The following is a 14,632-nucleotide window of genomic DNA, read 5'->3' as shown; positions in this document are numbered from 1 at the left end:
ACAGTGATACAGATTTCAAATTCCAGCCTCCAGAATTGTGAGAGAATACATTTCTATTGTTCTAAGCCATTTGGTTTGTGCTAATTTGTTACGGCAGCCATAGGAAACTAAGACACTCATAAATCTGCAAGTGCGTCTATAAACTCTGGAAGCTTCCACAAGCTGGCAACAGGGGCTGCCTCCAGAGAAGAGAACTGCAAGGATGGGCACAGAGGCCAGAGGGAGTCTTTTCAGTCCGTAACCCTTTTTTCCTTTTGGATTTTAGTACCAATCATACTTCTACTTCCCATCAAAAAATAAAACAAAATGTTTAAAATTCTTGAGGAATTAAAACATACACACTCCTTTTTCCCTTTTTCTCTTCTTAATCTTCATAGCCATTTTTAGACAATTTTATTGCCTTGAATCTATATGTAGTATGAGCTGGTTTATAAAGAGTTACAGAAGCTCTCTTGTTCCACTCTTAGTTGTGAAGCATATTTATCTTCTTTTCTCCTCATCTGCCTATTGTACGTAGTAGTATCTTATTTGGAGTAGGCGTGCAATAGTTGTATTACACTTGGTATTGCATTACCTCCTCCTGTGAGCCCTACTGCTGCAGTTCCTGTGAAAAACAGGAGGGAACTGCAGCTCCATACTCCCCCATCCGAGTCTCTCTATAGTGCAACACACTCATTCAGTGTACAGGCTTACATTTAACTTGTTCACCCTCCTACTCTCGTAGGAACTGAAGTGAGGAGGAGGAAAAGAAGGAGGAAAAATAGCATTGAGAGTTAAATTTGAGTGAATTAAATGTGAATATGATGTGTCTCTAATGTTATGTGCTTGTTGTTAATTGGATAATCCAAAATATAAAATGATATCTAGTTGCAGGAAAATATTAGGTTCAAAGTCAAAAAATGCTCCAAGAAAAAAAAGTGTCTTAACTAGTTGGCTCCTTAAAACTAAAAGCCATGCCTCCATAAGCTTCGAGGGAGGGCGGCCACCACTTCCTTATTCACATTTCATATCCACAGTACCAGACAATGTATACAAAGAGCTTGATTAAGCATGCTTGGAAGTTGAGGAAATTTTAAGTGGTTGTAGAGCAGTAGTTACAAAAGTGTGACAGCAAGAATTATACATTTACTTACACATGAAAGGGAAAAAAAACTCAGACTGAATTCATAGACATTACTATTTAGCAAAATCTAAGTTAAAAAAGAAGGAAAGGGGGTGTGGGTCGCTAGACTACAGCAACAGAAAGCAGATCTGGGACCCACTGGGAAGGGGCACAAGGGAACTCTTCAGGGAGATGAAAATGTTCCGTTTTCATTATGCTGGTGGTTATGTTAACTGTATACACCTGCCAAAACTCAAACTGTAAAGTTAAAGTGGGTATTTTTATTGTATATAAATTGTCCCTCAATTTAAAAGGAGGGTATATATATTTAAAGCCAATTTAAAATAAATATTAAGCAAATAATAGTACAAGTGGTACACAGATGTGACAAAATTCACAAAGATGGTATATGAATAACTGCTATTTGGGAAATATAGAGCTAACCCTTTAAAGAGAAGTAGCTTCCAGAACACAGGAAAGAGAAAGTCTAAAATGTAATTTTAAAATATATTAATCACAACATTTATTAATAATAGGAGCATATGATACTGCTGTTTATTTCAATAAACTTTTTTTCTGGGGAGGAATGTTTATAATGGTGGCGGATGGGGTTCTAGGACTAATGACAGAAGAAAAACTAAAGGTGTGAGGTGTGAGACTACCAGCTGCTTGTCTCAGACAGAACTTGCTGTTATAAAATGCTAGTTTACAAAGTATACATTAGATGTATATTAAAAAAAATCACCATCTTTCTTCAACTGGTCAAAGTGATCCAATAAAGCTACAAATTGCTGTGTTTCTAACAACTTTCTAAACAAGGTTAATCCTGGATCCTGATAATCATGCAACTATCAACTCTCTAAAAATCCAATTATTTTCCTCCCAGGTGAAAATATAAATCATGTATCTAGAACCCGTATCCCCAATACCACTCACCTCTGAGAAGCCACAAGAACACAGCAGCAGCTGCTCTAGGAACATAGCTGCTACTTGTGGGTCAAAGGTGAGAGAAAACAACAGGATTCTCTGGAAAGTTGATATATTGCCTTGCACACCTAGTTTACTTTACTGGAGGCTCAGTTTCTACTTTTGTAAATATTTTTGCCTGATTTCAACAGAAAAGTATTTACTTAAGAACCGGGCACTTTTGTCTCTAAGAACTGGATACTCTTGGAAAAATCTTATGTTTAACTATCATGGACTCTTTACTTGAGTGTGCCTGTGAGAACATGAAGACACTGTAATAACTAGCTTACTGAGCATCATATTCCTAGTTGAAAAAGATATGCAAATATTGCCCAAGGTGTTATTATTTAACCTTACAAATTCCTCAAAGAGACAGAAAAGGACATGGAAAAAAAGTAGGGGTAAAATACACAATACAGGTAAAATCTAGTACAGGTAAGGAGGCAGCAAAGTTAGTAACATTGATCAAACCTGTCATAGATGTAAGTATGTGGAGGAAAAAAAGGGGCATTCAAATCAATCGCCATAAAATATATGCGAGAAATGCCAGGAATCAAAGTCAAAAAAATATATTCCTAGAAACCACTACTTCTGGAGACTCAATTCACTTACTCTATTATGAGTAAATGTTTCCCAGTAACTACACAGATGGAAAAATACCACACATCAGGCAGGTTCTATTTCAAAAAGTTTACTATCTTTTCTGGCATCACACACTTATTCTGGAACAAAAAGAAAATTGCTTAAAGAGAAGCATGCTATAGTCACTGGAAAAAAAGAAGTCTTTCACTGAGATATGCTTCTTATAAGGGAGTATTCCCTAGGACGTGTTTGGGGACCAAATCAGGAAGGTAAAGCTATTTATTATCCTTACCAATATCATTATTTCCAAAATTGAATTAGAATTATTTAAGATTAATGTTGTCAGCCTTATCTTAAATAAAGTAAAAAGAATTCTGAGGAAAGGGACTCATCAATTCTTGAACCCTCTGTGTATCTTTAAATCTTCAGACCTTTAAGGCTGAATTGCCAACATTCAACTTTTTAATGCGTAAAAAGATCAATCTCGTATGATTCTGCCCAATATAATGTCCAGTCCAATAAGTAATTCAACCTGAATAGTATCCTGAAAGGCTCACTGTAGCTAAATATTCAATGTCACTGAGTTGCACTTTCAAAGTAAAGACTTTTGCTGTTTTTTTTTTCTGTATATGAGAAAAAAATTAAATTATAAAAGTTTGCTTTTCCTTCAGTCTTTTTAAACTCAGACTGCATTTTTCATTTAAAAAAAAAAAAAAAAAATATATATATATATATATATAGGAAGGGCCCCAGACTAGACCACACCTTACGGCTGTTAAATACTTAACATTTGCCACCAAGCAAAAAACTATTGCAATATTAAATTAAATAAACAAAAATAATTCAATTCTAAATAATTATATGGACCTTGAATTTTGCTTGGAAGGAGAGGATTTAATTTAAGCTAAATTTATTTATTCTCCCCTAAGAGATTTTTATTTTTATTTTTTAAATAATTGTTAAAAGATTTTATGTGTTTACTTTTAGAGAGAGGGGAAGGGAGGGAGAAAGAGAGGTTAAGAAACACTGATGTGTGAGAGAGACATTGATAAGCTGCCTCTTGTATGCGCCCCGAGCACCTACCGGGGACAGAACCAATAACCCAGGCATGTGCCCTGACCTGAATCAGGAATCTACCAGTGACCTTTCCATTTGCGAGATGACTCCCAACCCAACTGAGCTACACAGGACAGGTCAGTGCTATTTTTAATTTTGATAAATTAAATTTGTAAAAGGAATTTCTGGACATTTTCAAAGTGATTAGAGTTGTCTTTTTCATACCAGATTTAACTTTGAAAGATGAAATGGCTTCCTTTTCTCTTAATTTACATTCTACCATCAATAATGAGACACAATCATATTATAAAGTAAAAAAAAAACAAACAAAAACTACATTACATTTACATTTTAAAAAGTACTCTAGAAAAGTCATGATTCTGAACTAAATATTCTACCTAAAAAATCTCTTCCACAAAATCTTTCCTTTCCATTTACCCCATTTGTTTCTTATTTTCTGTGATACTTCTTTTATCCCTCCCTGCTAGACAAGGATTTGTCTAAACATGTATACACCCCTTATCAGAATGTAACCTCCTGCAGAGATCATGTCTTCTTCACCCTGTGTCTTTCTCTTTCTCAGCACTCAGCACTGCACTGTGACCATAGCTGGCCTTCAATAAAAATTTTAAATCAAACCAGGCTTCTGCTTTAAGTGAAAAAAGATGACATTAAGCTCAAGCAACTCCTATCTATAATTATAATTCGTAAGCCTACATATTGGGGGACAAACATGGGACTGGGACCGTTAACTGCTTTGCTAATGACTACCTCTGCTATCTTAAATAAATCAAGAATCACCAAGGCCATAAATTTTTAGGATCAGAACTTTGTACATACCATGTTTTCTCTGACACCCAGCACTTGATAATCATTTACCATTTAGCCACCATGCACCTGTGTGTAAAATCCTCACATTATGAGAAATAGGAAGCAGCTTTAAATGAACACTAAGATTACAAGCTATCATCTCCTCACAGAAGTCTCCCATTTTATATAAGAGTAGAAGCTAAGAAGGCATACAACAGAAACTAGTCATTTCAAGTATGTCTATTAGGGTTCTTTTTGTGAGCATTTAAAGTTAAAAGCTGGAATAGATATCCTGGGAGTCCACATCAGTAACGGTCAGGAACGTTTCATTCATGCTCCTACTGCTCCTTATGAACTTACAAAGAGAAAGGTGATAACAAATTTTGCAAAATCAGGTCCAAAGGAAGGAAAAAACAGCTCATGATAAGTTCAAGAAATAAAAATGGGTTGATTGTAACTAGACAGATCAGAAACAGGATCAAAGTTGCCTCTTTTTGAGGAAAGAATAAGATAGACAACAGATAAATTGGCCTCTCTGTAGCGCTGTCCAACAGAACTTTCTGTGGTGATGGAAATGTTCTGCATCTGCACTGTCCAGTAGCCATGCTGGCCAAGAGCCACACTATGACTGTTGAGCACTGGAAATGTGGCTAGTTTGAGAAAATTAATTAACTTTATTTAGTTTTAATTAAATATTTACATATCTGAAGCCAAATGTGCTAGTGGCTACTAGACTGTACAATGCAGCTCTACGTTCTCTACGTCAGTGGCTCTCAACCAGAGACAATTCCTCCCACTCCCAGGAAAAAATTGCTTCAGCTGGAGAGGTTTTTGGCTGTCACACTGTGGGGAGAGGGTGCTATGGCATCTAGTGGGTAGAGGCCAGGCATGCTGCTCAACATTCTATAATGCACAGAACAGCCTCCCACAACAGAGAATTATCCAGCCCAAAATGTCAGCTGTGCTGGTTTGAAAAAACACTGCTCTAAGTTTACTCAAGGTTGGGATTAAAGTAAGTGCAAAACAAATTGCAATACACTTTGTCTAAACTTAATAACCAGGAAGAATGAGATTCTCCAAGCAATAGGAAAAGGTCTGGGGCTGATCTACAAATTAAATTTATTTATTTATTTATTGACTTTAGAGAGGGAGGTAGAGAGAGAGACAGACAGACAGACAGACAGACAGAGACACAGATTTGTTCCACTTATTTATGCATTCACTGGTTGATTCTTGTACATGTCCTGACTAGAGATTGAGCCCACAACCTTGGCATAGTGGGATGATGCTCAAACCAACTGAGCTATTCGGCTAGGGCTGTTCTACAAATTTAAAGTAGCAGGTTTTTACTAAAAAGTATATGTAGGTGTATTGAATAAGTTATTAAGAACTTCAGCATCAGAGTAATTACTTTCTGTGGCATTCTAAAACTTGAATACTAACATAAGTAAGAACTGTGAGACTATGCTACAAGGCCTTGTTCTTTATATACATTGGACGTACAGTATTGGGGGGCCAAGGCTCATATTCCTACTCTTTTAATTTGAATTCCTGGACCCTTCTCTTTTTAAAAGATTTTATTTATATTTTAGAGAGAGGGAAGGGAGGGAGAGAAACACTGATGTGATATGCAAGAGATACACTGATGGGTTGCCTCTCACACTCCCACAACTGGGCACCTGGCCCACAACCCAGACATGTGCCCTGCCTGGGAATCAAACGGCAACCTTTCGGTTCACAGGCTGGCACTTAATCCACTGAGCCACACAAGCCAGGGCTCCTGGCCCCTTCAATTAACCTATCTGGTTTCTTGAGACATCACTAATTTCAGATACAAGAAGAAAACTGATACTATTGTGAAAAAAAGACAAGAAAATGGCTCGGTCATTGCAGGTCTGCATATCTATATCCTACGTAAAGAAAAAGTAAAAACACGATTATATTTGGACCAAAGGAAACGTACTGAGTGATTCTACTAAATGATGATAGCATAGTACCTTTCAGAGTGAGAGAGATTATTTGAAATTTTAGAGGATGGGTATCAAATAACATTGTGGTGTCTGTAGCCAGTATCAATTATGCAAGGATCCACTTAAATGGAATCATTCAGAATTGCTCAAATAGTTCTCAAATTTATATTAGCAATGTAGAATTTAGTTCAGAATGGTCTATTCTTCAAAGAAACAGGAATGGGGACAACTCAATGTTTTAGATTTAAACTATTTTTCAGAACATAAAATCCTAAATATTCATATTATAGCAATGCTTTTTCCCCCCTGCCCACTCAGCAAGAGAATTTTTCATTGCATGTAAGGCTCTCTAATGCTTCAAGAAATGTAAAAATAAGACACAGTCTTAGTTCTAAAAAATTTACACTCAGAATTTCTACACTGGCCTAAGGCAGAAGCTTCCTAAAAGAGCATTTCAAATTTTGTGAATGCTCCAGCCTTAAGAACTTTTGAGTTTCAGTGCCTCTTCAGATCTTCATTTGGAGAATTTAAGATATTTTATCATCAATGAACATTTAGAGAACTGCTATAATATACTAGTCAAACATCAAAAAAGTAGTAACTAAAGCAGGTTTCCAACTCACTGTTTTGTAGATCTGCCTACTATGCTTGAAGGAAAGATGACCCCAGTTCCTTAGGTTTTTAATTTAAATGAAAAAAGCCCATCCTATCTCCTCATGAAATTGGAAAGAAAACACTGAAGGGACATATTTTTAGCATTATTTTGTATTCAACTATTGGTGCTCCACATGAGCTAGTCCAGGGTACTCTCAACCTCAACATCAATGACATTCTGAACAGATACTTTTCTGGTACGGGGCTGTCCTGGGCACCGTATCATGTGTGGCAGCACCAACAGCCGCCATCCACAAACTGCAAGCAGCTCCTCCCTACCCCCTAGTTACCATCATCAAAAATGTCTCCAGACATTGTCAAATGTCCCCCAGGGGGAAAAAAAAACTGCCTCCTAGTTGAGAATCACTGATCCAGATTAAAACTCAAAGTATCCAAAAGCAGACACTGCTAATCGAAAGCCTAGGAAAAGCTTATTCCTAGCAAAAAAAAAAACAAAAAAACAAAACAAAAAAAAAAACAGGTAACATTCACTAGAAAGGCAGTAGACAAAAAAACGTTACTTTTTCTTCTCATGATTGCATTCTCCCCAATTTATAAGCAACAGCCTAGGCGTGGGCCATACCACTGCGGGCACATGAAAACATCTGGCTGAACCTGTACAGTTACTCCCTGCGACTCTCCAGAGACAAGTAAACACATCTATAGCAGCTATTGCATTGACAAACGACAAAATATGTTATTCCTGCCAGTTCAAAATTAAAATAACGCAGTCCTAAAACACCAGCATGGCTCCTGAGTTCTACATGTGTGAAAAATTGTGTCTGGGCAAGCAGACTTCCGAGCATGAACAGGGAGCTACTCTGAGGGCAGACTGTCAAGTTCTGAAAGTGGGCATCCATGAAGAGATCCAAGCACTGGTTCTCACTTTCGAGCCCTAAATCCTGGACAGTAAGAATCCATTTCACATGCCGATGCGGTCAGCCAGGTACATCACGCTACTGTTCCCTCCAGGGGAATCTAGAGGCAGGTGCTGCTGCCAGTGGATTTCAAGTTGACTGGCGGGTCTCCGCTTCCCCACAGAGAGGAGGAGCCAGAAAGTTGTGGAGCAGCACCAAATCCCGAAAAGAAACTCACAATCTACAGGAAACCCACCCCTCCCTTGACCTCCGGGGTCTTAATCTGTGTTCACAAACTACATCATCAGAATCACGTGGGGGAACTTGTTCAACACGCAGATCCCGGTCCCGCCCCCAAGAGGATCGGCCTCCAGAGCCGAAAACCTGGATTTTTAGCCAGGGCCCCGGGTGATTCCTGGGCACACTGAAGCCGGAAAACACTAATGTTTTTTTTTTTTCCTACCTTGGAAACCACAGAAAACCTACAGGTTTGCAGCTAGCTCCCAAATAACTGGGGCTGCTTGCCAGCGCATCTGGGGCCACAAGTTGCTAACTCTGTCATCCAAATGGGCGAGCCGAACTCCAGCAGGCCCCAAGGTCGGCCCCGCACTGGGCTCCAGAGCGCTCGCGGCCCGGGCAGAACCCGGCCCAATCTCTCTTGGTCCACAGGGACCCGAAAGACTCCCGGCCCCATAACGTGACCAGGCCTCAGCAGCGAGCGGCGGGCGGCGGGCCGGACGCCCTTGCGGCCAGGCCTCCTCAGGGGGAGCCCATTAACCCCAACCCACTCCCCGGTCACAATGGCAGCTCGCGACAGGGAAACAGTCGCCCCGGAGGTGGAGACCCCGGGCCGTAACGCCTCTTCCCGCCCCGGTACGAACCTTCTCCAGGGACGCATCCATGGTTGAGACGGCAGGCGGAGTCCGAAGGAGGCTGGCAGTCCCAGGCGCTACTTCCGCCGCCTGTGCCGTTTCCACGTTTCCACGCTGGCAGCGCTGACGTCCCCCGCACCCGCTGCGGGCTGGGCGGGACGAGGGGGAGCCGCCCTGAAGTCTCCACAGGGCGGAGAATCTGCTGGAGTCCGGGAGGCGGGGCGGGTACGGGAGGGTAAGGGCGGGGCCCCGAGAGGTGGGCGGGGCCCTCTGGCTTTCCGTACCTGGCAATCAATCTCCGCCCTAAGGTTCCCAGGTGAGGGTGCCAGAATAGGCTGTGGTGCCGTTCCAAGCTATTTTCAGAAGCCTGTCGCATCCGTCAGAATAGAAATATATAATAATAGGTTCCCACTCATGAGGCAAAATGCAGGAACTATTAGTAACGCACCTACGCTCCCAGGTCTAGGCTTCCAAATTCTTTCCAGTAAACATTTCTCAGGAATAGAACAGTCCATTCACCACAGAAGGGCGGAGCGGGAAAGCACCGCTGCGCATGCCTAGAATCGATAGTTTCCTAGGTGCTTAGGTGTTTTTCATAAACCATTCATGCGTTTCAGGTCTGGGATTCCCAAGTGGTGGCTTCTCTGAGAAGGCCCCGGTCAGAGCTGAGGTATTTGTCTCAGACCTTACCGAGGAATTCTAGACAGAAAAGGCTCTGAGACAACTGGCCCACCCTCCTTCATGTCAAGCCTCAATTATGACTTGTCAGGTGATCATAATGATAATGCATCACCTGCTGTTTTCCCATTTCATAGTATTGTACAACAGCCCTGTAGAATAGAGATGATTGTTCTACAGCGCCAATCTAGGTAGGAACCAGGCCCAAGCACTCTGACCGCAGCGTCTACACTACACACACTGCCTCGATAACCGCTTCCAAACTTGATATATAATCATGATGTGGTTTTAAGGAATGGGAGAGGTCAAAAGTTTGCTTGTTGTATTCCCCTAAAAGAGGGAAACTGAAAAAGACTAGTCTACATGGGTGCTGTCAGTAAAGCAATTCATAGCTAGGAGGCTGATGACATTTAAACCATAAAACCATTCCTTTTGTCTCATGTTTTGTGTGCATCTCTCCCGAAATTTGTATAAATGACTGGGTCACATTTTCAGTGTAGTAATTGGGTATTTTGAGCTGTCTGACTGGTATTTGGTAAATTGTGTTAATAAAATTTTCTATCAAAAGAAGACATGTGCTGGTTTATAGTGTACCGTGGGAAATATTCAGATTCTCCAGAGCTCTGCAAACAGAAGGGAGATCTAAAAAGCAAATATACCCCTGCTTAAGCAACACAAGTCACTTTTCCCTACATGGTATGAAAGTTTCAAATACTTACAAAAGTTGAAAGAATTGTACATGAACACCCGTATGTCCACTGCCTAGATTCTACAATAAACATTTTCCTATATAAGGCTATTCTCCCAGGGGTCATTTCTATAGTTTCTTACGAGAGAAGTTTCTCTGAGCGTGTAGAGAACCTGAAGCCACGAGGAGGCGCAGCGTTCTCTGCTGAGTGTGAAGCCACCGGCTTTTGCTGTTGCTGTTGCAACTGCTATTGGCCATTGATGATCATTCTTCCTGTGGGAGAGTAAGAGGGAAAGGCCCAGAGCAGCCGCAGTGGTTTCTGAAAAAAAAGAAGAAAAAAAAATGTCCTTACAATACTTACTTTATTACATAAATATCCAGCAATGCATCTTGTGTTTTGGTTCATTTCACCCCTGAACACCTCGGCATGGCTATCATTAAAAACTCTTAATTTTTAAAGCCATGTTCAGGTATCTGTGGGTTACATGACAAAGTAGATGCCACAATATAAGTACTAGAGAGATTAAATTTACATTTTCTGTTTTAAAAGTGGACTTTAAAATCCAATGGAAAGGTAAGAATGATTGGTTCATTTCATATTTAATCAAATATTTACAGAACAAGTTCAAAATTGATTAAACAGCTAAATGCAAGACTCAAAATTATAAAACTCCTAGAAGAAAATGTAGGCAATAAAATATCTGACATTTTTCTTAGTAATATTTTTTCTGCTCTATCTGCTCAGGCAGGAGTAAAAAAAGAAAAAAATTAATGGGACTGACTACATCAAACTAAAAAGATTCTGCACATCAAAGGAAACCCTAACAAAACAAAAAGAGAGCCTACTGAATGGAAGAAAATATTCACCAATGATACATCTGATAAATATTCAACACTAAAAAGACAATCTCATTTTTAAAAAATGGGCAGAGGACCTGAACAGACATGTCTCCAAAGAGGATATACTGATGGCCAATAGACCTATGAAAAAATGCTCAACATCACTAATCATCAGAGAAATACAAATTAAAACCACAATGAGCTATCACTTCACACCTGTCAAAATAGCTATCATCAAGAAATAAAAAATAACAAGTGTTGGCGAGGATGTGGGGAATAGGAACTCTTGTGCACTGTTGATAGGAATGCAGATTGGTGCAGTGACTATGGAAAACAGTATGGACATGCCTCAAGAAATTAAAAATGGAACTGCCTTATGACTCAATGATTCCACTTCTTAGTAAATATTCAAATAAACCCAAAACACTGATTCAAAAGAATATATGTGCTCCAATGTGCATTGCAGCATTATTTATGATAGCCAAGATAGGGAAGCAACCCAAGTGACCACCAAGAGATGAGTGGATAAAAAAGTGGTAATTGAGCCCTGGCTGATGTGGCTCAGTGGCTTGAGTGCTGGCCTATGAACCTAGGGTTCACAGGTTCAATTCCCTGTCAGGGGACATACCTGGGTTGGGGAACGTGAGAGACAAACACAACTTGATGTTTCTCTCTCTCTCTTTCTCTCTGCCTTCCCCTTTCTCTAAAAAACAAAACAGATAAATAAAATCTTTAAAAATATAGTTACACAAATATTTATTTATTGCTATCTTGGACAGTTAGATGCTAGAAATACAATAATAAGATAAGATCCTGCCCTTAAGAAAATATTGTTTGCAGCAGAGTTTTTACTTTGGGACCCAGGGGGAGGTCTATGAAACTCTTGAAGCTATACCAAAAATGTTCTCTGTATTCTATGGTAAATATTCATAGCTTTAAGTTTACACTCAGTCCCTCTCTCTCTCTCTCTCTCTCTCTCTCTCTCTCTCTCTCTCTCTCTCACACACACACACACACACACACACACACCAAAAGAAGTTTAAATCATTTGGCTTATAGATAGCTATGTGAGTTGATAAATTATAATACAACAGTCTATGGGCCAGTACAGAGATAAGAAAAATATTGTAGGAAAACAGAACATGAAAACAACCACTCACTGTGGGGACATTTGGCTTATATGGGCTGATACAGTCCTGTCTTGATTAATAAGCAAAAAGCAAAGTAAGGAAGTCTGTGGTTATTTTTTTTTCTTTGGGGTCCATTTATGTAATTTTTGTTGTGCCCTGAATAATATTTTCATAACAATATTATAGATGTTGATTTTTAGTACTTAACTTTTAGAACCAACCAAGTGACACATATGGAAGATATATTTATTATTCAGCATGGCAATGTAAAAATGATAAATTACCAAAGAGTAAGACATAGAGGCAAACACAAGGACCTGTTAAGTTGAGGAGACAGAGAAGTATGGCCCAAAAGAGGGAACAGATCAAGATTCCAGTGGAAGAACTAAGTTATGAAGAGATAGTCAACCTAACAGAAGCATAGTACAAAACACTGGTGATAATGATGCTCACAGATTTGACAGACATGCTTGAGTACAGCAAATGCATAAAAGAAGAAAAGAAGGCTAAGCTAAGTGGAATGAAGGAAAATCCATACAAAACCAATGGTGAAGGGAACTAGGCCATGGTTCAAATCAACAATTTGGAACATAAGGAAGAAATAAACAGTGAACCAGTACAGAATGAAAAAACAAGAAATGAAAAAAAATGAGGAGGGGCTTAGGAACCTCTGGGACAACTTTAAACATGCCAACATCTGAATCATAGGGATGCCAGAAGGAAAAGAGGAAGAGCAAGAAATTAAAAACTTATGTGAAAAAATAATGAAAGGAAAATTTCCTAATTTGGCAAAGGAACTAGACATATAAGTCCAGGAAGCAGAGAGAGTTCCAAATAAGCTAGACCCAAAGAGGACCACACCAAGACACATCATCATTAAAATGCCAGAGGTTCAAGATAAAGAAAGGATCTTAAAAGCAGCAAGAGAAAAGCACAGAGTTACCTACAAAGGGGTGCTTATAAGACTTATAAGCTGATTTCTCAAAAGAAACTTTTCAGGCATGAAGGGACTGGCAAGAAGTGTTCAAGGTGATAAAAAGCAAAGACTTACAACCAAGATTACTCTATCCAGCAAAGCTATCATTTAGAATGGAAGGGCAGACAGCCAGCCCAGGAAAACAAAACGCATCTGTCAAAATGTGGCAGACAAATATAGAGATCCCGGTGGTGCAGCTCACCAGGCAGCAGATAGAGAACCTGACAGATGAACAGATAAGAAACCTGTCAGAGGCTCAGTTCTGGGCCATTGTTATCAGGTGGCTTACAGAATTCACAAAAGAGCAGGAAAAAGATATGAAAGAAGCGAAAAACTTTCATAACGAAAGGAACAAAACCACATACGAGACAGATGGTGAGGAATCCAGAGTTCATTTCAACAAACTGGAATATGGAGAAGGAACAAGCAGTCAACCAATGCAGCGAGAGGAAATGGCAAGCAACAATGAGAGGATCAGAAACCTCTGGGACAGCTATAAAAGGCCCAACATAAGAATCATTGGTTTGCCAGAGAATGAGGAAGATGAACTAGAACTTGAAAAATTGAGTGAAAATATAATAAAGGAGAACTTCCCAGACTTGGGGAAGGGAATAGACTTGCAGGTCCAGGAAGCAAGGAGAGTTCCCAAGAGACTGGACCCAGGGAGAACCACTCCAAGACACATTATAATCAAAATGTCAAAAATTAAAGATAAAGAGAGAATCTTAAAAGCAGCAAGAGAGAAGAAAAGAATTATGTACAAAGGGGTCCCAATTAGACTATCAGCTGACTTCTCAAGAGAAACCCTACAAGCAAGAAGGGACTGGCAAGAAATATTCAAAGTAATGAAAATCCAAAACCTACAACCACGAATACTTTATCCAGCGAAATTGTCATTCAGAATAGAAGGACAGAGAAAGTGTTTCCAGGACAAAATAAAACTGAAAGAGTTCATTAGATCCAAACCACTGTTATATGAGAAGTTAAAGGGACTGGTTTAAAAAACAGAAGCTAGGGAGATGAAACAAAGGCAAACGAAACAGGCAACGAGAGTGGAAAAGGAACTGTGGGTAAGGGAAGCATAGTGGGGGGAGGTTAACAGGGAGGGGGAGTGGGGAGAGGGAGGGAGATGATATAGGAATTGGGGATCATGGTAGGAGGGAATGGAATAGACGGAGAGAGGTTGGGAGGAACTGTATGCACAACTAATGGACATAATCTAAAAGGGGGGGACAACTGGAGGGAGGGGGGCCACCGGGTGGAGGGGAGCAGAGGGAAGGGAAAGTGGCACAAATGTAATATTTTAATCAATAAAACACATTAAATCTGAAAAAAAAAAAAATAGAATGGAAGGGCAGATAAAGTGCTTCCCAGACAAGGTAAAGCTAAAGGAGTTCATCAACACCAAGCCATTATTATATGAAATGTCAAAGGGACTTACTTAAGAAAAA

At 39.7% G+C, this 14,632-nt stretch overlaps 1 protein-coding gene and 1 non-coding gene across 4 annotated transcripts in view; one reads left to right on the top strand and one right to left on the bottom strand.

Annotated features, from left to right (window-relative positions):
* Nucleotides 1-9,049, bottom strand: part of PDXDC1 (pyridoxal dependent decarboxylase domain containing 1) — a 46,802-nt gene extending 37,753 nt beyond the window's left edge. For 2 of the 3 annotated variants that reach the window (XM_090276977.1, XM_090276978.1), the window contains exon 1: nucleotides 8,879-9,049. In XM_090276977.1, the coding sequence (XP_090133103.1) occupies nucleotides 8,879-8,899 (21 nt within the window). In that variant the 5' untranslated portion in view covers nucleotides 8,900-9,049. The remainder of the gene's footprint in view (nucleotides 1-8,878) is intronic. The other variant, XM_090276979.1, reaches the window with a different exon arrangement.
* A 1,290-nt stretch (nucleotides 9,050-10,339) lies between these two features.
* Nucleotides 10,340-10,552, top strand: LOC150009228 (small nucleolar RNA U3). The gene has a single exon (XR_016511521.1). It is a non-coding gene; the product is annotated as a small nucleolar RNA U3 (small nucleolar RNA).
* Nucleotides 10,553-14,632: the final 4,080 nt, after the last annotated feature.

This window comes from Furipterus horrens, unplaced genomic scaffold (assembly GCF_987537825.1).
Source record: "Furipterus horrens unplaced genomic scaffold, mFurHor1.1.pri manual_scaffold_5, whole genome shotgun sequence".
Taxonomy (NCBI): Eukaryota; Metazoa; Chordata; class Mammalia; order Chiroptera; family Furipteridae; genus Furipterus; species Furipterus horrens.
Note: the sequence above shows the minus strand (reverse complement) of the source record. Positions and strands in the feature narration are given on the sequence as shown.